We start from the raw sequence: 24,795 nt of genomic DNA on the forward strand, positions 1-24,795 counted from the left end.
ATCGCTCAGCACATTGCTCCAGTTGCCCCAGTGTGATTAGGACATTAGGGAACATTCCATTTTGTTTTAGATTATGTAACTATATCGAAATAAAGAACTAAATATTAAAAGCTATTAACAATAATAATAATATAGACAGACAGGAACTGTCTACAGGTAGTGTCCTGCTACTGCTCCCCTCCTGGGATTTTGTACCTGGCTCCAACACTGGTGCGACCTGGCTTGTGACCCCTTTTTACACTGGCATAATCCTGGGTGGGCGATGTCCCCAGCTGGTGCTTTAAGAAGAAGAGATCATTGGGATGAGTGGTCAGTTGGTCAAATACACCCGAGTTACTAGCTGACGCTGGACAGCAGGTTGTGTTGAATCGGAGTTCAGCCCTGTTTGCTACCTGGGTTAAAATACTTGGTCGTTAGGCCTGTGTACTTCTACACCATACAGTTTCTGGGGCTGCTATGTGTTAATGTGCAATAACCCAGGCTATTTAAGGCAGTATAAAAGGGTTTACATTTTTTTTTTTTTCACTTTGAAACCTTGACTTGAATCATTCAATCTGTTTAGTGGACAGTGGAGGGGCCTATATCTAATAAAGTAGAAACTTGAGTTTCGTATACACAATCCATTATGGAAAGCTGACTCACTCGCAATTAGGGTGGCCAATCCCGGGATCGGGATCGGCGGGATCCCGGGATTTGGCCCCAAAATGTCCGGGATTTCAATCCCGGGATTGGAGTATCCAATCCCGGGATTTCGGGATTAGACTGCGCACGCGCAGTCTAATGCCGAGCAGCTTCTGAGCACCCGCTCAGAAGCTGCCCGGCTGTTCCCAACCCCGGCGTGCGGCCTGCGCAGCGTGACCTCTGACTGTCACGCTGCGCAGGCCACAGCAGCCTATCACAGGTGACTGCTTCCGGCCGCACTGACCTCCCCGCAGCGTCCGCAGCGCTATGTGCCCCACTGCAGCCCGCCTATGTAAGGTAATCTGCGGGGCTGCAGCAGGCACCCCCCGCAGCGCTGCTCTGTCCGACCGCCCGCCCATGTCGATACCCGCCCGCCCTCCCGCCCATGTCGATACCCGCCCGCCCTCCCGCCCATGTCGATACCCGCCCGCCCTCCCGCCCATGTCGATACCCGCCCATGTCGATACCCGCCCGCCCTCCCGCCCATGTCGATACCCGCCCGCGTCGATGCCCGCCCATGTCGATAACCGCCCACCCCCCATGACCATGTCCACCCCCCCCCCCGCCATGTTGATTATACGGGTGGACAGGGCATGTTTTTCTTTTAGGGATGCCAATCCCGGGATTGAGCATTTTTCAATCCCGAAATCCGGGATTGAAAAAATGCCCCGGGATTGGCATCCCTACTCGCAATGAGAGGGGCAGACACGAGCTTGATTGCGTGGGCAGAGCTGTCTTGGCACACATCTTTCTGTTTAGTACTAGAATAGTATCCGTTCAATGCCTGCTTGAGGATTATGCACCAGAATATCTAAGGCACATTTCCAGCTACGTGTACTTTCTATGCCAAGTTATTGTATCAGCAACAAATTGGCCTCCGTAGCGCTAAAAAAATAAAAAAAAAATGCATCTAATAAAATGGCCCCTGTAAAGTGTTACATATAAATTGGCCTCCCTGATTTTTTTTTTTTTCACATTGGAACCAATGTGAAATGGTCCCTGAGACCCGGTTTTTACATTGGCCCCAATGTAAAATGCCCCCCAGACCCCAATTTTTATTGTATACCCACCCTCATGGGTGAAATGCCACCCCACGATCAACGCCAACCCGAAGCGTGGCGACCTTTTCATACCGCCACTATCCAACTACGCATGGAGTTGGTTTTATATAGTGTGGCGAGCGCAGCGAGCCACCGAGCCCGAAGCGTGGCGAGCGCACGCGCATTCACAGGTATTACGCGTCTCCTCGCGGGGCTCGCCACGCTTTGGGCTCGGTGGCTGGCTGCGCTCGCCACACTATATAATATCAACTGCACGCCAACGTGGATAGTGGGGGTATGAAAAGGTCGTAGGACGCGTACCGCCGCCCCTAGCGGGCTAGTAACGCTTCAGGTTGGCGTTAATCATGGGTTGCCGTTAACAATGGGGGGCATTTAACATACACATTACCCATTAGGGTGCCTATACAATCAAAAATCAGGGCCATCGGCCCATTTAACATTGTTCCCTATGTAAAATCGCGTTCATCGCATGCCATTATAATGGCATGCGATGGACGCGATCATTTACATAAAATGTAAAAAAAAAACTTCAGGTCAACCTTTTCAGTGTGGACTTTTGATTGCGTTGACATTCCATTTGTTGATCTTGCGCATGTCGAACCCTGTAGGGATTCATGGGTGTATGAAGCAGTGATCAGGGAGGAGAAGAGAGCCAGAGAAGTGGCCCATGGCAACCAATCAGCTGCTCTGTATAATTTTACATTATGCTAATTATAGATGTTACTTCAGTGCTGATTGGTTGCCATGGGCCACTTCTCCTCTGGCTCACTTCTCCTCCCTGATCACTGCTTTATACATCTACCCCTCATTTAGACATTGAGGGGTTGATTTATGAAGCAGTGATCAGGGAGAAGTGATGAACTGTTTTTAAACCCAGCCTGTAACTTAACAGTCAGGAGCTGATTGGCTGGTTATAAAGTACCAGGTACTTTATCACTTCTCCTCTCTAATCACTGTTTCATACATCTACGCCTGAGAGCTATACCACATCCCAAAATTCTCAAGTAAATGAATAACGCAGGCAGTTTGTATCCTGGCGCCCAACTGAGCAATCCAAATAGTTTTGTGCACCCAGTAATTCTAGTACTCGCTAAACAGTGACTGTACCCATGTAAAGTCCTGATCAGGGTGCCCAAACCAAGGACTTCCAGCACCTTTCCCCCCACCACCTTAGGAGGCTGCAATCAGAAAGGTGTCCATCTGCAGCATAATTGGATTTCTCAGTTGGGTGCCCACTAATTAATTCCATGATAAAAGGAATTAATTAATTCCTGACTCAGATTTGTTATCCTTTAGCATTTTGTAACCAGCTATATTACATTTATATTGATGTAACATATGGTTTAAACAGTTACTGAGAATAAAAGAAAGATGAAGTTACAGGGCCACCCATGTCATCTCATTTATTAGTACAATAATTGAACGGAATACCGCATCACTGTACTGGTGGCTTGGCAGCATTGTCATGTAAGCACACATACAATGGTTTAGGGATGTATGTGTTGAATACTTTTTATGGCATTAACTGATTTTTCTTTTTTCTTCTGTGCTTCCTACCAATCCAGTAATGGTTGTCTCCTGGTAGGTGGCACACAAGCTGTGGGAAGGGGACCTCACTTTTTTATATATTACAAAAAAAATACTTCTTGAACACTACTATTTTAACACAGCAGTTGGTTATCTAGCTTCTTATCTCCTGCATTGTCCACTGACAACTGAACTATAAACCTATTTTCCTTTTCAGGTGGTACTAGCCTTTAACCAACTTGAAAATCTAGTTTTCAATGCTATTTGGCTCATTTTGCCTCCAGAAATATGGGATATTCGTCTAGCGCTCCAGTCTCTTTACTGCTGCATGTGGTGACCCTTTTCTGCTGTGAAAGTAATGCACCCAGATGCAGAAACACCACTGATAGATTTATAGAAATCCCTTTCATTCAGCCCTACATCACCCGGTCTTCCCTGCTTTAAAGAAAGAAGACCATTTGTATTTAAATTGGCAATATACAATATACTAGATTTTAGTTCTGTGGCACAGTCATGTTTAATAAAAATATATATATGAATGGCAACAAAACAAAATGCAAGTGCAAGTCTCCTTTCATAAATTGTAAGTCTGAATTGGTCTAGAAGCTCAATCTAACTGAAAATAAGTAGACGGTAGAAATCTCATGTAGTGCACACACTTCGATTTTGACTATTCTATTTTGCTTATAAAAGGAAAATCAAATCAAACTAACTTAATCCCGATGTGTGGCCCCGTGGTATTGAATAGAAAAAATAGACATTGCAGGCAAGACTTAAGGTACGTACACACGGGGGCGATTTAGTGCAAAATCGCGGGAAATATGGTCGCTGAGCGACCATATTGCCCGCAATGGGAGTGTGCACCGGCGATATATTGCCAGGTGCGCGCTCCCGTTTTTGTCCCTATGGTGATCGCTGGTCGCAGGAACATGCGCCTGCGACCAGCTGATTCCACTGCCGGGCTCCCCCCGGCAGTTTCTTTTTAATCAGCGACCATCTCTGGTCGCTGATGTAAAAAAAAAACTGAGCAATATATTGCTCAGCCATATATGGCTGAGCAATATATCTCCCCCGTGTGTACACAGCATTAGGGGGTATTCAATGTTAGGGGAACGGCAAGCTCGACAGCCGTGTCCCGTTCTCGGTCAGCTCGGCAGTCGGGATTCGATGTCCCGAGCGGCGAGAAGGGGGCGTGGCCGCGAGTTGATGACGGAAATAGGCGATCTCCGGCCAGGAGCTCACCTTTTTCCGGCTTTTCTCGGCAGAACGAGCCCGACAGCTTGTGATGTCGGGCTCGTTCTGCGGAGAAACCCTGTTCAATGCTGTCGGGGAAGACAGCATTGAATAGGGCCCCCGCAGCCATCTCCCCCGTCGGGAGATGGCTGCGGGTGCACGACAACGATTGAATACCCACCTAAATAGTAAAGATCTGCACTATATACCGTAGTCTAAAACTGAATGTGTACATGGCGCCATGTGATTCGATCGGGATTGAATAGAACGTAAATTGCACAGTGTGTACACTGCTTAAAGGTGTTTTTTTCAGGGTTTTAATTTTCCTAGATCTATTTTTATATTATTTTTTTTGGTTCTTGTGGTTTTTATTTTTAATAATAAAAAAAAAAGATTCTGCATAACTTCCTATTTTGTACCAGAAAGGGATTGTTACAAATCTTACACTTTGCACATTTTAAAGTCTTTCCAAGATCTTTCTGACTTTGTTAAACGATGTGCTTAATGACTATAATATCGTTTACAATGTTTTTGTACATATCGTTTAGTGTGCAAACACTATCTTTTAACCATGTGTGCTCTCTGTTCCTTATAGAGCCCCTCTATATCGTCAATAGCATGCTCCTGGTTGTGGCTGGAGAACGATTTTGTTCAGTGTGTATGCACTATATAATTTGTCCAGGAGTTCCAGCCAGTTCAAGAGAAAATCATTAACATGGACCATATTGTCTGTGTACCCAGCTTTAGACCCCTGTCTAGTGATACAAAGAGGCATCACTTATTCCCTAGCTTTCATTTAGGCAACTGTATAGGCAGTGTGCAACAAGCAAATGTTGAAATGTAGCTTTTTCTCATCAGACAAGTATGTTTTGGAAGTTCGACCTGCATTCTTCATCTCACATAGACACCCTCTTAGAAAGAGATGAGGTGACCCTAAAGGAACTGATGGATGAGGAGGATATACTGCAAGAATGCAAGGCTCAGAATCGTAAGCTTGTGGAGTTTTTATTAAAATCTGAATGCTTGGAAGACTTGGTGACTTTCATCACAGAGGAACCACCCCAAGATATGGATGAGAAGATTCGTTACAAGTAAGAGCGGTAAATTTGTGATATCCTAATTTTGTTAAGATAGACTCCTATGTACGTATTACTTATTGATGATTTTTGGGATAAAGAAAACTGTAGCCGGTAATATAAAAATCATTCTTACGGAGCATTTTAAGAGGGCAATTTTAAATGTTTGTTGGAGCACCCACCAGAGCAATTTAATTGTCGCTTGTATCGAGCACCCAATACTTTAGCACAGGGTTCCTCAAACTATTTTGCTCTGGGACCCCATCAGACAATAAAAATATATACAGGACCCCAGCAAGTTTTTGCATAAGGTCATCACCTCACATGTGTAGTCAGCAGACAGCACATACATGGCAGCATTGTGGAAGCACAAAGTGATGAGACGTCTAATATAACAGACAATTCAACAGATTTATCAGATTTCTTGAATCACTGACTGTTATTAAAGTCATCAGTCTGATGGCCACCAACATGGAGTCGCGACCCCATGCTAAGCAGGTGGGGACCCACTTTGGGGTCAGGACCCACAGTTTGAGAACCGCTGCTTTAGCACATAAAATCACATGGTTTAGCCACACAAAGCAGATACCATCTAAAATGAGTGGACTTCAAGCAGTCACATTTGGGCACCCAAACGGGACACATTTTTTTTTCTACTCGCTACACCTGGACAACAGGACAATTGAAGAATAGCTTGAATTGAGCGTACAAACACTGCAATTTTGCTTTTTGGACCTCTGACTGAATAGTAGAACACTATAATATAAAATGAGCTATGTTTTAGCACTTTAGTCTTGTTTTATGCCAGATTTGTGTAAGAACTCTGCTATAAGGAGGAGGGCTGCAATATGTTGACGTGTGGTCTCTTATAGTGATGTAGCTGCAATTTAAAAGGTCTCCTGGTAATCTGTCTTCTTGGAAGCATGGTGCTTGGTGGTGGGAGCCAATTCCTTGGATTTTACAGCTACATGCATTACTACAGATTACAGAATATACATTTTTAGCTGCTCAGAGGGTTCAAAGGGAAATTTGGAGTTATATGTGGCATGCCTCTAATCCATTTTTAAGGAGACGCACTGCACTGTATTGAGCTCTCCAGTGTGTTGTGAGCAGAACTGAGCCAGTATAGCCACTGAATTGGTGCATGTCTGATTGCACCAAATTGTCTATCGTTTTCTGTTATGACTGTCTGTGCTCCCCTTCGGAGAACAGCAACCAGTACACACTGACCCAGTTTAGTCCATTTGGAAACAAATGTAGTCTAATGTTCTTTTATGATTTCCCCAACTTTTTTATTTTTTACTTCAGGTACCCCAATTTATCTTGTGAGTTACTGACGTCCGATGTGTCACAGATAAACGACAGACTAGGAGAAGATGAATCTCTACTAAAAAGACTTTATGGATTTCTTTTAAATGATTCACCATTGAATCCACTGCTTGCCAGTTTCTTCAGCAAAGTGTTGAGCATTTTAATCAGCCGGAAACCAGAACAGGTACGTGAAGAATCTTCTCTTACAGACCCAGGAGCTTGCAGGTTCTTGTTCTAATGGTTATTTTTCTGATGTGCAGTGTATTAATGCTTGTTTGCTGAAACAGACGAATAAAGTTATATTTCTGCGGCTAGGTCATCAAAGCAGTTCTGTGCCGGAAATCACTGCATTCGCTTAGAACCTTACCTGTGCCGTATTGTTTAGCCCTTTGCCAACATCCTTGAGATGTGCAAATATCTGCTAAAAATGCCAGCGTTGCTCACATTTTATTATATAGATTAAAATAAAAAATGTTTGAGAAAGTAAGGCGACAGTTAAAAGATCGACCTGCGTTATCTATATTCCCTACCTAATGTACACGCACACACATTCATTCTAGGGTTAATTTTGTTGGCAGCCAATTAACCTACCAGTATATTTTTGGATTGTGGGAGGAAACCGGAGTACCTGGAGGAAACCCACTTAAGCACGTGGAAAATATACAAACTCCATAACATTCTTTGAGGATAGATTCCACTTCTCCAAGCTTCATAGGTTTACCCCAGAGTTACATGATGTCGGGACAGTTTGAGTCTCCCGTTTGTCCCTATCCTCCTAGGGAAAGGTTATAATGGTTGAGTTCTTATTGGACTTTCTATATGTCAACTGGTTTAGTAAATGTGACAAAGCAAAGGTTACAAGTGACGAGAGGAATGGCTTGTCCCTGTTGTGACTGACAAGGATCCGTTTGGCCCAACAGAAGTCATCTACACCTCTAAACCTCTAAGAGTGTGTACACACGGTTCGATGTTCTGTGCGATCCGATGTACGATTCGATGTTTTGTCCGATTTTTACTTTTCCCTTTTTTTTTTTTTTTTTTTTCTCTACTCCTTAAGATATGCCTTAAGATTTGCTTAAGATTTTGACTAAGCGATTTTGACTTAACAACAGGATGACTGACAGGGCCCTGGAAATCGTATAGCACATCGCATCTTAAGCAATATCGCAAGGCATATACGATGCATGCGATATGCTTGCGATTTGTGCTAGATAGAGTGTGCTGCCCACTCTATCTCCCCTCCGATCTCTCCTTAAACGGGAGCGCGCATCGGGCTAGGAAGCCCTTACAATGCATACAATCAGTATGCGATATGTATGCGATATGGCTTCCGATGTTGACGATATCGTCAACATCGGAAGCCATATCGAACCGTGTGTACACACTATCAGAAGTCCTCAATTAATCCCCCAGTGTTTGACTCTTTCATCGCTTCTCCTGTTGTAGACGATATCTAGGTGGTTGACACATGACTAGGTCGACATGAGTTATTTAAGTGTTTTTATTTTTACTTTTTACATTGGCACCAGAAAATAGTGAAAAACTCCATATGTTGACTTTCTGCCAGTGTTGACCTTTACCCTCTGTCGACTTGGCCACTGAGCTGTACCACACCCATTTACTGAGTGAAAGAAGACGCTGTCTGAACTTCCCAGGACTGGACCACTGCAAGGCTGGCGTGTTTGCTTGGTCTTGTTGTAGAGCTAGTCTTTCTCTCTAATCAGACACACAGAACAAACATGCTCCTTTTGTGGAAGTGGTGCAGGGAGCCTGGCTTCCACACTTAACCATTTTCTGTAACTAGTCATCGCTTTCTACCAGAAACAAGTAGTTTGCAGAAGAAGCTTTGCTAGGCTAAAATTTGCCCATGCTGGCTCTTCCAGATTATCTGCCCTACCATAGACTGACTGACTCTTTCTGTACCCTTGTTTTGTGCATAGAGTGGTTTGTGCCAGTCTGTCCACTAGGCAGATTAGATGTTGCGGTAACTGGTGGTAGCTGTGGAAGTCATTCTGGGAATGAGGGAGAGGCAGTATTTGATGCTGAGAGGTGTCTCCTCCCACTTCCTGTCACACTAGTAATGCTGCCAATAAAACCACTGGTCTCGCACCCATGCTTTGGTCTCTTGTCTGCAACTGTAGACCACCATAGTTCCATATAAAACCATGACTAAGACCTTTTCTTTGTTTTGCAGATTGTAGCATTTTTAAAGAAAAAAGATGATTTTGTCGACTTGATAATAAAACACATAGGAACCTCTGCAATTATGGATTTGCTGCTAAGACTTCTCACATGCATTGAGCCACCACAGCTAAGACAAGATGTCCTAAATGTAAGTATACCTGCATTCTAGTAATGCTTGGAAAACACTATGCCTTCTTGCCATAGGCCTCTGCCTTATTGCTTTGCTATTTGCAGCTTGTTGTACAGAGTGCTTTTTGTCCCTTTTGTAAATGGCGAACACCACATTCCATGTGTTATTTGAGTCTCCAACACTTCACTGTTTTTCTAACTGCCTTGGTGGATGCTGGGAAAATGGGGTATACCCGGTCAGGAGGACCCGGGACCCAAGGAGTACTATGTCTTTGAGATCGTGCAGCCCGTAGCTCCTCCCCCTTATACCCCCTTCCTGTCCTCAGAGACCAGTTTTTTTCCCCCTTGGTGCTCTGAGGAACAGGGTGCTATTACTAAAGAGAGGGCTGGTTCAGCCCTTAACTTTCTTTATTTTCTCTTTATTGTGTTATTTTTTTTTTCAGTACAGTGTCAGTGCAGCGGCAGCTCTGCCTCTGACATGCGCATCCTCCTTCAGGAGTGTCAAAGCAGAGGCAGCAGTCCTTTCTGTTTTAAGACCACAGAGTAAGGCAAGAGCTCAAACCTCCACAAGGTTTCAGCCCGGCCTCCCTAAGACTTCCATGATGGCTATCTTCACATACCCATAAGCTTGGAACACCGTTTTCTGCGGTTTGCAGTGTTGGAGTGCCACTTCCAGTTTCAGGCCCTACCATTTGGCCTTTCCAAATGTGCCTCGAGTTTTCACAAAATTAATGGCAGTGATGGCAGCTCGCCTGCATCTGCAGGGGATATGAATCCTTCCTTATGTAGACCTCCTTCTGTTGGCCAACTCGGCGGAACTCCTCCAGTCACACTTGCAGTTGACTAGAGGGAAGGGTTTTTTAATTCTGCACTGAGTACTCCAAACGCCCTCCAGACATATTTTCAGAGTACACCCCAGAATTCTCCAACCTTTTTCCTTTCTCCCACCGTGAAACACTTGCAGGTAACTACAGACATCCTCAGGTCTCATGGTTGGATCATCAACTGGAGGAAGTCCAGCCTAACTCCCTCGACTTCCATGATGCACCTGGGAGCCCTCAACAAGGACAAGCTGTTGGAATTACAGGCGCTGATTCAATCCTTCTTGGCACATCGGAGGGTGTCAATACACCTGTGCATGAAAGTGGTCGGGAAGATGGTGTCCACCTTGCCATTGGTGGAATTTGCACAGTTCCATTTGCGCCGCCTTCAAACAGCACTACTGAGTTGCTGGAATCGTTCACACCTGCATTTGAAGACTCAATTTCTGGTACTAACAAGGGAGGTTCGGGTTTCCCTGCTGTGGTGGCTGCGGTAGACGAATCTCTCGAAGGGCTGTTCATTTGCCAGCCAGGAATGTGTGATGGTGACCACGGCCTCCAGCCTGCTAGGGTGGGGAGCTGTTGCCCAACATCACTCCTTCCCAGGATTCTGGGAGCCTCAGGAGGTGACTCTTTCCATAAACATCCTGGAGCTAAGAGCCGTCCACCAAACATTTCTGCAGTTGGGGGCCCTTCACGGAAAAGCCGTGCTCGTCCAGTCGGACAACACGACGGCAGTCGCGTATATAAACCACCAGGGCGGCACAAAAAGCAAAGCAGCAATGAACGAGTCATCTCACATACTGCGGTGGGTAGAAATGCATCTCCTGGCCCTGTCGGCAGTATACATTCCCAGGGTACTGAATTGGGAGGCGAACTTCCTAAGCAGTCAAACAATCCACTCCGGGGAGTGCTCCCTCCATTCCGAAGTATTTGCTCTTCTGGTCAATCTTTGGGGTCCCCCCCACAGATGGAACTAATGGCCTCCCGACACACCCGAAGCTTCCAAATTACGGTTCAAGGACAAAAGACCCTCAAGCCTGTCTAGTAGATGCTCTGCCCGCTCTGTGTTCCTTTCAGAAGGTTTTATGCATTTCCTCTGGTACCCCTTCTACTACGCCTCATTCGACGTCTCAAGCTGGAACCAGTGTTGGCAATCGTGGTTGCACCCAACTGGTCGAGGCGGTCGTGGTACCCGGACCTTCTACGTCTATCCAAGGCCCCTCCATTTCACCTTCCGATATGTCCGGACCTCCTGTCTCAGGGACCCTGCATCGTCCCAACATTGCCAGGGTGGCTTTGACGGGGGTGGCTGTTGAGCAGTCTGTCTTGAGGTGTTTTTTTTTTTTATTTTATTTTATTATATTTATTTATTTAATATATGGTTATCAAAACCATGTTGGCAGCCAGGAAACCGTCATCCGCAAAGGTTTACCATCGAATTTGGCGCACATACTTCCTGTGGTGCGAGCTTAGAAAGTTCATTCCTTGCATTGATCTCCTATCTAGGATCCTGGCTTTTCTGCAATCAGGTCTTAACCTGGGTCTCAGTCATGACTCCCTAAAAGGGCAAGTTTCCACTCTGTCTTATTTCAGAGGAAGATAGCTGCATCTACAACTATAAATACCTACTTACAGGGGTTTTTAAATCTTCAACCCCTGGTTAGGCCTACTAATCCATGGGATTTATCCTTGGTCTTGCTAAACCTTCATTTGAACTGTTACACTCAGTAGCTCTATCGTGGCTCATACTTAAGACCCTTTTCTTATTGGACATTGCTCCTAGGGTATCAGACTGAAGTGCTCGCTCATGTAGATCACCCTTTCTGATCTTCCATGAAGATAGAGCGGTACTTAGTACAAGACTGGACCAGGAAATTGTGGTTCCGGTTTATTCTCCTTCATCAGGCGAGGATAACACTTTAGGAGTGGATGAGTCTTTGGACGTTGTTAGGGCTTTGCGTCTTTTTACGTCTCTAGGACGGGAACCGTCAGAAAAACTAATTCTGTTTATCCTTTACGATATCCAAAAGCTGGGCTGGCCGGCTTCGAAACGAACCTTAGCCCGTTGGATAAGGGCTGCAATAAGTCAGGCGTATTTATGAGCAGGTCCCTCTTTCGATGCGGGCACATTCCACCAGGTCAGTTGGTACCTCCTGGGCTGTGCGGGCGGGTTCCTTGGCTGAGTGAATCTGTAGGGCGGCCACGTGGTCTTCTACTCACACGTTCATAAAATTCTATCGTTTTGACAACTTCACCTCGGCTGATATGGCCTTTGGCAGAGGTGTACTTAGTGCAGATCGGCAGTGTGCCCACCCTTAAGGCTATTTCACACACTCCTGCTGGGCGGCGAAATCCCGCATGGCCAAAAGCCGTGCCGTGCACAGTAGTTGTTCATGGACACTATTGTGTCCATTCACACGATGCGGCCATGGCCTGGCCGCCCGGCTGCTGCCGGATCCCACCACTGGAAGGGACGGCTGCCGGGCTGTGGCCATCCCCCTCCATTCTAAACTGCTGTGTGCTGCATGGCTTCGTATGGGTTTTCGCCACCCAGCAAGAGCTGGGGTGTGTGAAATTAGCCTTTAGGGGACACAGCTTTTGGACGTCCCATTTTACCAGCATCCACCAAGGCCATTAGAAAAAAGGGGATTTTTGGTCCTTACCTGTAAGGTCAAGGTGGCTGCTGGGCACCCACCTTTGCGCTCCAGATCAGCAGTTATTACGTTGGCAGTTGAACCCTGCCTTAGTTAGCTATTCTGTTTAAGTTGTGAGTTCTGTTGAACGGCTGTTTTTCTATCCCTATTCATCGGCTTAAGTTTAAAACTGGTCTCTGAGGACAGTAAGGGGGGATAAGGGGGAGGAGCTATGGGCTGCACTGGGCTGCACTATCTCAAAGACAGTACTCTTTGGTGCCCGGTCCTCCTGACCAGGTATACCCCATTTTCCCAGCATCCACCTTGGCCTACGAAAATTTTTACAGGTAAGGACCAAAAATCCCCTTATTGGTGAGGTACTCCATATTTTAGCTGATCCTGCAGCCAATGTAGGATTTATTGTGACTGATTTCACAAGTGATTAAAAGTGGGAGAGCTTTGTACTGGGGTGTGTAATAGGCCGTTATAGGGGGCGGATATTTGGCAGCGTTCCTCTCCCTGTCTAATGTGGTGCTTCTCTCTTAGTGGCTAAATGAAGAGAAGATAATCCAGAGGCTTGTGGAGTTAGTGCACCCCTCTCAGGATGAAGATGTAAGTATGCCGTTAGAGCTGTATGTGATGTTAAACACCATTCCTTTTTTTTTTGTGCTTTTTATTTATTTATTTATTTTGCCCTCCTCAGGGATGTTTCCTAACCTCTTGTAGTTTTAAAGTTTTTTTTTTTTTTTTTTTTCCAATTAAGTCTATATATAATAGAGAATGATTTGAGTGCGATTAGCATCATTTAGCATGCCCCAAGTTTGATTTTAAGAGAATCTATTTATTACATTTTAAGCTGCAAGAAGGTGACCTGAGAAATCAGCCCTTCTTGTTTATTGACCTCTGAGATGGATTGTATCAAATCCATTTTGACGTATCAAATGGAGCAAAATGAAGTTGCATTATAGGGCACAAGGCGTGTCCTATAATGCAACTTCATTTTGCTCCATTTGTCCTTTTTTTTTTTTTTTTTTCACAAGATCTGTTTAAACTGTATCGGTTATAAATCTTCTTTGAACCTCTTTTCTGCCTTCACAGAGACATTCAAATGCCTCACAGTCCCTTTGTGAGATCATACGTCTGAGCAGAGATCAGATGTTACAAGTTCAGAACAGTTTGGAACCGGACCCACTACTTGCTACCCTTGAAAAGTAGGCCTTTGTTGCTCAGTGTGCCACAGTTTAATTGTAGTATCGCTTATTGGGTTGTGTTGGAACTCAGGAGCGCTGTGTTGTGCTTGGAGAAGGTTGTTGCTGCCTAGTCCTTGGGCAATATTCAATGCTCCCGATTCACTGTTTTTTTCCGGCGAATACGGCTTTTACTCCTTGCGGTGAATCTTTTTCACTGAAAATCTTTTTCACACTATTCAGTGTTCACTGTGTAGGCAGTACTTTGTTCTAGATTGCATCGCATCTAGTTTAAATCGCACGCTGTTTTCGTGTATCGCATGCGATTTGAACTAGATGCCATGCATCCTAGTAAAAAATGTATCTATCACAAAACGTACAGTGTGTGGGCACCTTTTATTAAGGATCAATTGTAAGGATTTGCCATAAATAAACACAAACCACTTTACAAACTTTAAGGGGGGTATTCAATCTGAGGGTCACGGCAGTCGAGCTTGCTCGACTGCCGTGACCCGGTCCCGTTCTCGGTCAGCTCGAACGAGAACATGCAGGCGGGATTCAATATCCCGCCTGGTGGGGAGCGAAAAGGGGGCGTGGCCGGGAGTTGCGGACGGGAAGAGGCGAGCTGCAGCCTGCAGCTCGTCACTTCCCGGACGTTCTTGGCAGAACGAGCCCGACAGCTAGTGATGTCGGGCTCGTTCTGCCGAGAAACCCTGCTCCATGCTGTTGGGGAAGACAGCATTGAATAGGGCCCGGGAGGTGCTTGCCGGGGATTGAAGATCTCCCTAAGTAACAGTGCATCTAAACATTAACTGCACTAATCCTTAAAGAGGGTCTTGCTATAGTCTCTGTCCAGCAATGTGACCCTGGGCTGAGACTATAGCAAGACTGAGGCAAGGAGAATGAACATTTCTCCAGCAGCTAATATCTGCAGTCACTAGTGTGTGGGTCCTGCTGTGCTGACTGGCAGCACAGCAGACATTGAGGGAGGTTGCACGGAAGCAGAGGTAGCAGGAGATGCCTCCTGAGAGCAGATTGTTTCTGCAGCTTCACACGCCATGTGCAATTGCTAGGTGGTTTCAAACTATGCCGCCATGCCAGCAAGTGCTTAAAGAGCAGCTTATACTGTTTGGTGTGACCTATTATTGGCTTACAGTGTATGCAAAAGCTGCAGATCTGAAGGCAGTTTAGTGACAGAGGTGCTTTAACATTGGTTTGCCAACACTGTCTGGTGTATGAACACCTATAATGGGACTGTAAGTTGGCTCCACCCTCTGCATATAAATAAGTGGAATATAGAGGCATATTGCCAAACTCAGAGACTACAGTAGTCGTCACTTAAGTATCCCACAACTGTATTGTGCTGGGAAAAAGAAAAGTATGTAACAATTCAGGAGCAAGCAGGAAAACAGCAGCTCAAATACAACCCGCTCTCACCCAATACAAACCAAGGAAAACTTAAAAATGTAACCCTTTTGGGTTTTGTTCAAAGCACCATCCTCTAAATATACTTATACCACCTCAAGAGAAGTGCATGAAGATACTGTAACAATACAGCGTTTGAAGAATGCCACTATAAGTATATGTATATTTAATGGCTAGTGCTTTTGAACTGCTCAGTGCAATTTAGGCATAGATGTCAGTTTTGAAGCTGGTAAATTTGTTAGTCACTTATGATAAATGCTTACAATTATTTTTTTTTAGATACAGAGCTCTACTGTTTAGTTGAGGGTCAGCTACTCTTTGTAATAAGAGCTGTCGACCATGGACAACTGTTAATCAAACATGAGTGGTACTTAGTAAGGCCATACTTGCCTACTTTTAAAAACTAGTTTCAGGGAGATTATAGTTGGTGGTAGAATTTTGCACAGCGCCCCATTGAGGGGATGTCATGCTCCACCCAAAGGGTGTGTATATAGATCTATACATGGAGAGATTGTGAATGTGGCACCTAGAAGTGTGGGGGTATACTGCTACATCTGAGAGGAATCTTCTAAAATGACTTGTATCCAAATGTAGATGAGCCCCAAAGCAGTTAGTAAGAGATAGTATACTCTGTAAATTGTTGGGAAATTGTGCTGATGATCCAATGTAACCATGTAATGTGAGTTAGGTGAAATGAGGGAGATTGCTAGACTAATGAGAGATTGATGTTCTTTAAGGGAGTCTCATGCAGGAGGGTAGGCAGCTATGGGACCTTAAGGTGTATATTGATACTTTTTAAATAGATAGTGTTCCCTGTTTTGATGCATAGCTAAAAATTACAGATGTGCGTTTGAAAACCTATATTTCAGGAGGATTGCATGCTCAGCAATTATTCAAACCTGTTTAATGCAATTATATTGTTGTAGTTCTATTTTCCCACTTGCTGATATACCACAAGCTCTAGTTACAGAACTTAACTTTTTTTTTATATATATATATTTAGGCCAGAAATTCTAGAACAGCTGTTATCAAATATATTTTTGAAAGAGAAGAATGAATCTGCAATAGTCAGTGCAATCCAAATACTGCTCACTCTGCTTGAGACACGACGACCAGCGTAAGTGAAAATGTTACGGCCTAGTTTTGAGGCATTTGTGTTTGTTCCTGTGAGTCCCGCTAAGTGGTTGAATAGTTGTTAATGGCTAAGTCTCGGGTCATTAATTATATATCTATCAATCTCTATATATATCTCACACACACACACTTTTTGAGGACTTATCCAAACATGGCAAGACCATTATTTTGCAGACAAAATACAGGTTAGTGTTCATATAGGGTGGGTGAGGGTCACAAAAAGAATGGATTATTTTATTACACCCCATTAGTCTTAATTACATTTTTTTGTTTGTAGCAATGATAAAGTGTTTTCAGACTCCCAAATGTTCTTCCCTTCTCCAGAAGACAACACTGTGCAACAAGTGATTGTAGGCTAATGAATTTCCACATACAATTGGAGGGAAGGGATAATTATCCATCTGTTCTGCATGTTTCAGCTGTTTAATTTCAGTGGTGACTGACCCTTTTTTTCTTTTGTTATGGTTTCAGATTTGAAGGGCACATAGACCTTTGTCCTCCTGGTATCAACCATTCTGTTTTTTCAGTTAACAAAACCGTTTTGACTGCTATTCAGGAAAAGCTTCCATCCTTTCACCAGCTCCTCCTGGACCCTCCAAAAGTAATCTCTCCTCTTACAGTATAGCTATAATGTAACAAGCCATTCATGCATTAGTTGAGTGACCATTGTGTCTTACTGGTCATTGTTGAATATATTTAAGGCCCCCATTCACTACGGCAAGGCTTCACGTAGATACCCCGCCATCGCACCTGGCAGCTCCTGGGTTGCAGGATCGCTTACAGTACGTTGTATGCAAAAGAACCGCATACAGATGTATCTCCCCTTTTCTGGCTGCGGGATCTGATGGATCCTTGGAGCATCAGTGACTATCTTAGATCTGATGCACACTTGACCGTGCATTGAATCGGAGATTAAACCTATACGGTTTCTGCCCTTTTCATCTAATTCATCAGATGATGAGGTCCCAAATCGCACTAGTGGATGTGGCCTTAACCCATGTTTGTGCCCTACCAAGCAGAGAACCATGTTGTGGTTTTGTTTTGTATTCTGCCTTTTTTTGATCTTTCCATTTTATTTGTTTAATAGACTGATGTCATGAAGACAACATGGGGAATACTAGATCCACCTGTAGGAAATACTCGGTTAAATGTGATCAGACTAATAGCAAGTCTTCTGCAAACTAACACGCACAGTATCAATGTGGAGTTAATAGAGCTGAACACTATAGGCGTCATCTTGGTAAGTAGTGGTTTGTTGAGCAGAAATTGGTAACTATTCAAATAGAGCCTTGGTAAACTCTGCGAGATCATCGAAGTTTGAATGCTCCCAAATGTCCTGCTGTTAACTGAAAATAAGGAGACGTCCTAGTGCGATAATGTCCAGTCCCGTCAAAGCCATCTCTGCCTGTTACAAATTGGCCCATCTATCCTTTAGCCCAGGGATGGGTAACCTTCGGCCCTCCAGCTGTTGTGGAACTACACATCCCAGCATGGCCACATAGGAAAACTGTAACAAGGCATGCTGGGATGTGTAGTTCCACAACAGCTGGAGGGCCGAAGGTTACCCATCCCTGCTTTAGCCTATCAATTTGTTCTCTTGCATCTTGATATTAGATATAACTGCACTGACAGCCATTTTTGTGGAGATGATTCGTAAAATAAATCCGAATAGAGGGACCGTGGTCTTAAATGTCCCCTACAAGATACCAGGGGGCAGGCATGGGGTGGTAACTGCATGTTGAGTGATGTGGAGAATTAGGTAGAATTGTGGATTTTAAGCAGCTCAGCCAGCAAGGTCATGCTGGGGGAAAAAAAATACAAATTAAGCCCTGTTAAAATAGTGTTATACTAATGAAATGTGCAGATCCTGGCCTGGCGTATTCTGCAGCCCTCAAAATAAGGAGAATCCTGGGCAGAGCGGTTAAGGTCTTCATGGTTCATCTAGTCAGACCAATACAGACAATTGCTACGTGTGGTTTTGCATATATAATGAGTGGTTTCATTTCCTTAGGACATGTTTTTCAAATACACGTGGAACAACTTTCTTCACACACAAGTAGAAATCTGCATTGCATTGATTCTTGCTAGTCCTGGTGAGAATACGGAATGCACGATTAATGAGCAGAACGCTGCAGGGGATCATATCTTATTAAAACATGTAAGTATCTATCGGTTATAGCCTTGATTTTCACTTAGTATGAATATTTTTTTTGTTGTTGGTTTTTTTTTTCCCCCTCATTTGTTTGCTTCTTTTTTTTTTCTAGCTTTTCTTGAAATGCCACTTAATAGACAGAATACTTGAAGCATGGTCCTTGAATGAAAAAAGACAGTAAGTATCTGTTAATAAGGACGGTTTAACTGCTGTATTAAAGGTAGAAGCCAGTGGAAGTTAAGGATCTTTTGGCGTCTCCTGGATACACTGCTAGAGTGAAATGCTTCTGCCGATTACCTGAGGTGCACTGGCACACTATGGTAGAGATTTGGTCCAGCAGCTTGCTATAGAGCACGGATTAACAGTGAATGAGAGGCAAAGATTCTGGCTGTAATAAAGTAGTGGCCCATTGGCAAATACAGCAGATGGTGAGGGTCTTGCAAGAGACCCCTATTAAACTTATTGATGAGGTTTACAGAACTTATTTTGAAGGTGGAATTGCTTTATATTAGCGATGTTTTATGGTCTCTATGGTGCTTGGCTGCAACAAGCAAAACGTCTGCTCCAAAATGTCGCAAGAATTCCGTCAGTCTTGGCTGCAGTGGCTCCTTAGTGCTATAGCCTCCTACGCGTAGGTGTGTGGTGGCAAAAGCCCAGCGCTGGACACCGTATGTAGAAACAAATGAATATTCTAAAGTCAATATGCATTAAAGTAAATGCTATATAGCAGTACCTGGATATGTAAACACCTGGTGCTGTGGAACACTAGGCACAGGCTGCAGAAGTATTTCACTGTATTTAAAGTGTTAGAAACCTGCTTTAACAAAATGTACTTCTTAAGGTATCGATGCACTTTCCCTAATAGTTTAGGCCAGTGGTTCTCAACCTCGGTCCTCAAGGACCCCCCAACAGGTTTCCAGGTCACCTGGCAGATGAATAGGTGCACTCAGTTTGAAGACCCATGGTCTAGGCAGTAGTGTGAAGCCTCCGCTGCAGGCCCTTTTTCTCTCTGATAGTGGGTCAACTCTGGCAAAGGGCCAGAGTCTACTGTGCAGGTCTCCGGGAACATGGCGCCCATGCCTTGTTCCTGGGGACCTCTCCAGTGCACAATCGCAAATCACTTCTAATCATCTGCGATGGTCATTTTCCAACAGATGGGTGTCTGAGACACCGCTCCTAGATTCCATTTACTATAATCCTTGAAGTCTGTTTTGGAGGGAACGTCCTCCCACTACAGGCTTTCTGGCTCCTGGGTGATGTACTATCACCCTAGGTGGGCCCAGACACAGGAGTGACCTCTCCCCCACTGTCCAGTAGATGTTTGGGCTTTTTTTTTCTCCTCCACATTGAGACAATCTTTTTGTTTAAGTGAATTACATTTGTAGATAGCAGCTACATGGTCATTTACAGAAACTGCCATCGTTTGGAAAGTTAGCCGATCTCTGTTACATGTTCAGATGCATTTCAGGTCTGAAGGTGGACAGCGGTACGGATACATGGGCCACTTAACGAGAATCGCAAACTGTATAGTGCACAGCATCGAAAAGGGGCCAAACAGTACACTAGCACATCAACTTATTAAAGGTATGTACACTTTGTTTATTTGTATGGGTAAGCTAGGCTGTGGCATTAGGTGTGTACTTTGAAAATCGACCTAACTTTTCAAACCATTTGCGTTTTTTTTTCTAACGTAAACCACAATTTTGCTTGTGATTCAACACCAATTCAATTGGGATTGAATCGAACTGGCGAACAAAACTCATTAGATTTGGACTATATAGTACAGATCTATACTATATGGTCTTGCCTGCACAGACTTTTACTGTTAGGGCTGTTTCACACAGTACGGTTCCTGCCGCACGGTGAAATCCCGTACGGTCAGGGAGCCGCGCCGCACTCAGAATTTTATAATGGCAGGGATGGCCACAGCCCGGCAGCCGTCCCTTCCAGTGGGGGGATCCGGCTGCAGCCGTGCGGCCGGGCCGTGGCCGTCCCGTGTGAATGGACACAATAGTGTCCATTCACAACTGCTGAGTGCAGCACGGCTCCCTGGCCGTACGGGATTTCACCGTGCGGCAGGAACCGTACTGTGTGAAACAGCCCTTAGGGTGTGTACACACGGTGCGATCGCATCACACGGCATGCATGCGATCTGCATACAACTTTGACTATATAGTCAAGGAAGCCAATAATTTCTGCTTGCTATGTGTGAACGTGCATCGGGATCGCAAGGGTTAAAAACCAATGCGATCCCGATGAGATTTTAACTATGTAGTCAAATTATCATGCAGATTTTGGTACACACCATTAGTTTTACACAAAACGGGAGCGCACATCATGATCGAATACGGCTGAAAACAATTTGATGTCCATTTGATTTTGACTATATAGTCAAAATCTAACAATCGCTCTGTAAACAACTTAAATGTTCAATAAAGTTTTATCTACCATGTAGCTTTTTTAATGATTATAATAAAAATAACGGCCCTTTCTGCTATATATGTTTTGGTTTTGACCAGCACTTATGCTGGCCACACATCAGACCAACTTTCCTCCAACCATCCAACTAGTTGCTTGGATGGAATAAAAATATGGTACTGGATAGGAGCAAATGTAATATTTACTTCAGAAATTTGCTCCCAAAATCTGGAAAAGGCCAAAAGCTGTGTCTCAGACACGGCAGTGTAGTTGAACCTTTTTCATTTAAACAATTTGACTAAATGTTTTTGACCATTTTCCTGGGTTTGTGAGCACATTTCTGATTGTCCTTTGCTCCAATCAAGTACCAGATTTTTATTCCATCCAAGCAACTAGTTTGGCTGGTTGGAGGAAAGTTGGTCTGATGTGTGGCCAGCATTAGACTAGTCGTTAAGTGGTAAAAAGATTTAAGCTTATGTACAGTTGTTTGACATTGGGGTGTTGCACTGCATTCACCTATACAGAGTAAGTACAGCATTAGCATTTCTTGCATTATGGCTCCTCACAAATCTGTGTGTGCTGGCATCCTCTGTACTTAATGTTGCATTCTCTTTGCAGATGAATGCACAGTAGCACACCGCAGGGGTTTCTAAATGTATATTCATAAGTGGGCACTTGTGTTGTGTTAATATCATTTTTGTTTTGAACTGCAGAACTGCCAAATGAAGCTCAGGAAAAATGGGAGACCTTCTGCACAAGTTCCTTAGGCGAAACCAACAAGAGGAACACAGTAGATCTAGTAGGTTACTGTACTATGTGTATGATTACTCGCAGTCGCCTTTAAGCTCTACAAAACATCTGCACGTTGTGAAGCTACATAATGTGATACACTTTGCGCCTGATTCTGGTTCACTCGCAAAAGCACATTCTCTCTAATGGGCAAAACCATGTTGTACTGCAGGGGGGTTATTTTGTTTCTGTGCAATATAGATATCAGTTTGAAGTACAAACCCCACCCAACTCTCTCTCTCTCTCTGCACATATTACATCAGCCCCACCTGCAGTGCACATGGTTTTGTCCATTAGAGAGAGAATTTGCTTTTGCGAGTGAACCAGACTGTTGCCCTTTGTCTATTGCTAAGATCTCTGTATTTTTTTTTTTGGTACTCTTTACCTATCACGGCGCCCACGATCTCCATCGCGGGCGTCGCGGGTAAAGAAATCGTGGGGATCGCGGGCATCGCGGCCAGTACATTAACGGCAGCGACGCGATGCCCGCGATCCCCACGATTTCCCATAGGGTTCAATGTTAAATTTAGTGCTGCCCGCGATTTTACATTCAATGCTTCAATGGCCGCGATTTGGCCATAGAAATCAATGTTAAATGGGCCACAGAGCCCAAATAGGCACAATTAACACTTAAATGTCCCCCCAAATTTGTAACGTCACCCCACGATCCACGCCAACCCGAAGCGTGGCGAGCGCAGCGAGCCCGCGAGGGGCGGCAGTACGCGTCCTCCGACCTTTTCATACCCCCACTATACACGTCGGTGTGGAGTTGAGAATAGAATAGTGTGGCGAGCCCGAAGCGTGGCGAGCGCACGCGGATACCTTCACAGGTAAACGTGGCCCTACGCGGGCTTCACAGGTATCCGCGTCCCCTCGCGGGGCTCGCTGCGCTCGCCACGCTTCGGACTCAGTGGCTCGCCACACTATTCTATTCTCAACTCCACGCCGACGTGGATAGTGGGGGTATGAAAAGGTCGGAGGACGCGTACCGCCGCCCCTCGCGGGCTCGCTGCGCTCGCCACGCTTTGGGTTGGCGTGGATTGTGGGGTGGCGTTACAAATTTGGGGGGACATTTAAGTGTTAATTGTGCCTATTTGGGCTCTGTGGCCCATTTAACATTGATTCCTATGGCCAAATCGCGGCCATTGAAGCATTGAATGTAAAATCGCGGGCAGCACTAAATTTAACATTGAACCCTATGGGAAATCGTGGGGATCGCGGGCGTCGTGGCCGTTAATGTACTGGCCACGATTCCCACGATTCCCGCGATCCCCACGATGGGCGCCCAACTAAGTAAAGATTACCTTTTTTTTTTTTTTTTTTTTTTTTAATTTTTTTTTTTTTTTTTTTTTTTTTTTTTTTTTAAATTAAGTGCATTTTTTTTAAATTAAGTGCAATCTCAGAGGTGAATAAACTTTAGTCAGTGTTGGTCATTGCATTAGTCAGGGCTTACAATTTTCTCCTGATTTTTTATTTTTATTTTTTAAATATATTTAGAGGTTTAATGATTTTAAAAAAAAATGAATAGCACAAAGTAAGGATTTCCTTCTGCGTGTTCTGAAATCTCATATTCTCCAGTTACTTGAATTTAAAAAAAGGATTCTCTTATTTTGGAAACCTGTTTTTTGTAGATCTTTTATGTGAATTAAAACAAGTTCAAAATGCCTTGCACATCATTTTGGGGAGGGAGGGAGAGAGAGGGCACTTTCCAACATGAGCCCCCTTGTCCCAACTTTAAACTGAGTTTGAGACCTTTTTCCTGTTCTATACCAGCAGAAGGCTTTTTTTCTTCTAGTTTTACCGTTCTAGTTTTGAGGTCTAGACGCATGCGGTTTTCCTCACTATTTTCTGTGACCATGGGTTTTTGACAATTCTTTGAGGTAGAAATTAGAATTGTTTTATAAGAAAAAACGTTTTTTATTAACAGTTTCGATTTTAAAATCAACAAATCCGACCACGTGGGAAGGGTGAGTTCTTGGTATTCCTGGACTTAAAGGATACATATCATATTCTAGGTCCACCTGTTTTGGTTTCCAGGGTGTTCAGTTTTAGGTGACCCTTTATTCTCCACATGGTGGATATTCATCAAGACCAGACTATAAAGCTGCGAAAGTAGTACAGAGGTTATAATTGAGGCCCAAATAGTTGCAGACTTTGGGTTTTATGCAGCGTTTCGGAGCTATGCTTCCCCAGGATTCACCTGCTCCGGGACCGAAGGCATCCCACAGTCACTACTATTGGACACAAAGTGGTGGAGTCTGGTGTTGACTCTAGAAGCTTTGCAATTTATGCAATAACGTGCACTCTACTGAAAAGCGCAAGCTTTCCATCTCTAACTATGGTACACAAGGAGAAGTCATTGAGGAGTTGGTAGCACGATGCTAGTGTTTCCTGTTGTCTGCTCATACAGAAAGTCACACACAAATTGGTTAGGGTGTCGTACTTGTTTTTAGCGGTTCTCTAGTCACTTAATGTCCTGCAGGTTATCTTTGTCAATGTTGAAAAACATTGGGGTCAAACCTATGCATTGCAAAGGGTACGAGGTGTCATTATCGTCCCGCTTGACATTGAATTCAATGTTCCGATTGTTGAAAGGTGGACGTGTTGGCAAAAATTGAAGGTTGTTGAAAAACCGCAGAAAATTTGATGATATGCAGCCAATTCGTCAAGACAGATCCAACTGGTTTTAGGGGGATATTCAATCTCCGGCGAGCACCTCCCGTCGGGGAGATGATCGCCGGGCCCTATTCAATGCTGTCTTCCCCAACAGCATTGAGCAGGGTATCTCTGCAGAACGAGCCCGACAGCACTAGCCACGAAGTGACGAGCTGCCGGTTGCAGCTTGCGTCTTCCCGACTGCAACTCGTGGCCAAGCCCCCTTCTCGCTCCCCGGCAGGCGGGACATTAAATCCCGCCTGCATGTTCTCGGTCGAGATGACCCTCACATTCAATACCCCCCTTAAAGTGGAATCTGTTTTGGTACTCTTTACCTAGAACGGCGCCCACGATTTTGATCTTAGGCATCGCAAGG

At 44.4% G+C, this 24,795-nt stretch overlaps 1 protein-coding gene across 1 annotated transcript in view; it reads left to right on the forward strand.

The window, feature by feature from the left end:
* The window catches only part of PPP6R3 (protein phosphatase 6 regulatory subunit 3), an 88,376-nt gene that overhangs the window by 18,834 nt on the left and 44,747 nt on the right, over positions 1 to 24,795 (forward strand). Inside the window, exons 4-15 of the mRNA XM_083163631.1 lie at positions 5,361 to 5,593; positions 6,887 to 7,073; positions 9,084 to 9,221; positions 13,206 to 13,271; positions 13,758 to 13,870; positions 16,275 to 16,388; positions 16,877 to 17,006; positions 17,493 to 17,645; positions 18,417 to 18,563; positions 18,670 to 18,734; positions 20,026 to 20,141; positions 21,689 to 21,774. Coding sequence (XP_083019757.1) covers positions 5,361 to 5,593; positions 6,887 to 7,073; positions 9,084 to 9,221; positions 13,206 to 13,271; positions 13,758 to 13,870; positions 16,275 to 16,388; positions 16,877 to 17,006; positions 17,493 to 17,645; positions 18,417 to 18,563; positions 18,670 to 18,734; positions 20,026 to 20,141; positions 21,689 to 21,774 — 1,548 coding nt within the window. The remainder of the gene's footprint in view (positions 1 to 5,360; positions 5,594 to 6,886; positions 7,074 to 9,083; positions 9,222 to 13,205; positions 13,272 to 13,757; positions 13,871 to 16,274; positions 16,389 to 16,876; positions 17,007 to 17,492; positions 17,646 to 18,416; positions 18,564 to 18,669; positions 18,735 to 20,025; positions 20,142 to 21,688; positions 21,775 to 24,795) is intronic.

This window comes from Crinia signifera, chromosome 11 (genome assembly GCF_055691185.1).
Source record: "Crinia signifera chromosome 11, ASM5569118v1, whole genome shotgun sequence".
Classification (NCBI taxonomy): domain Eukaryota; kingdom Metazoa; phylum Chordata; class Amphibia; order Anura; family Myobatrachidae; genus Crinia; species Crinia signifera.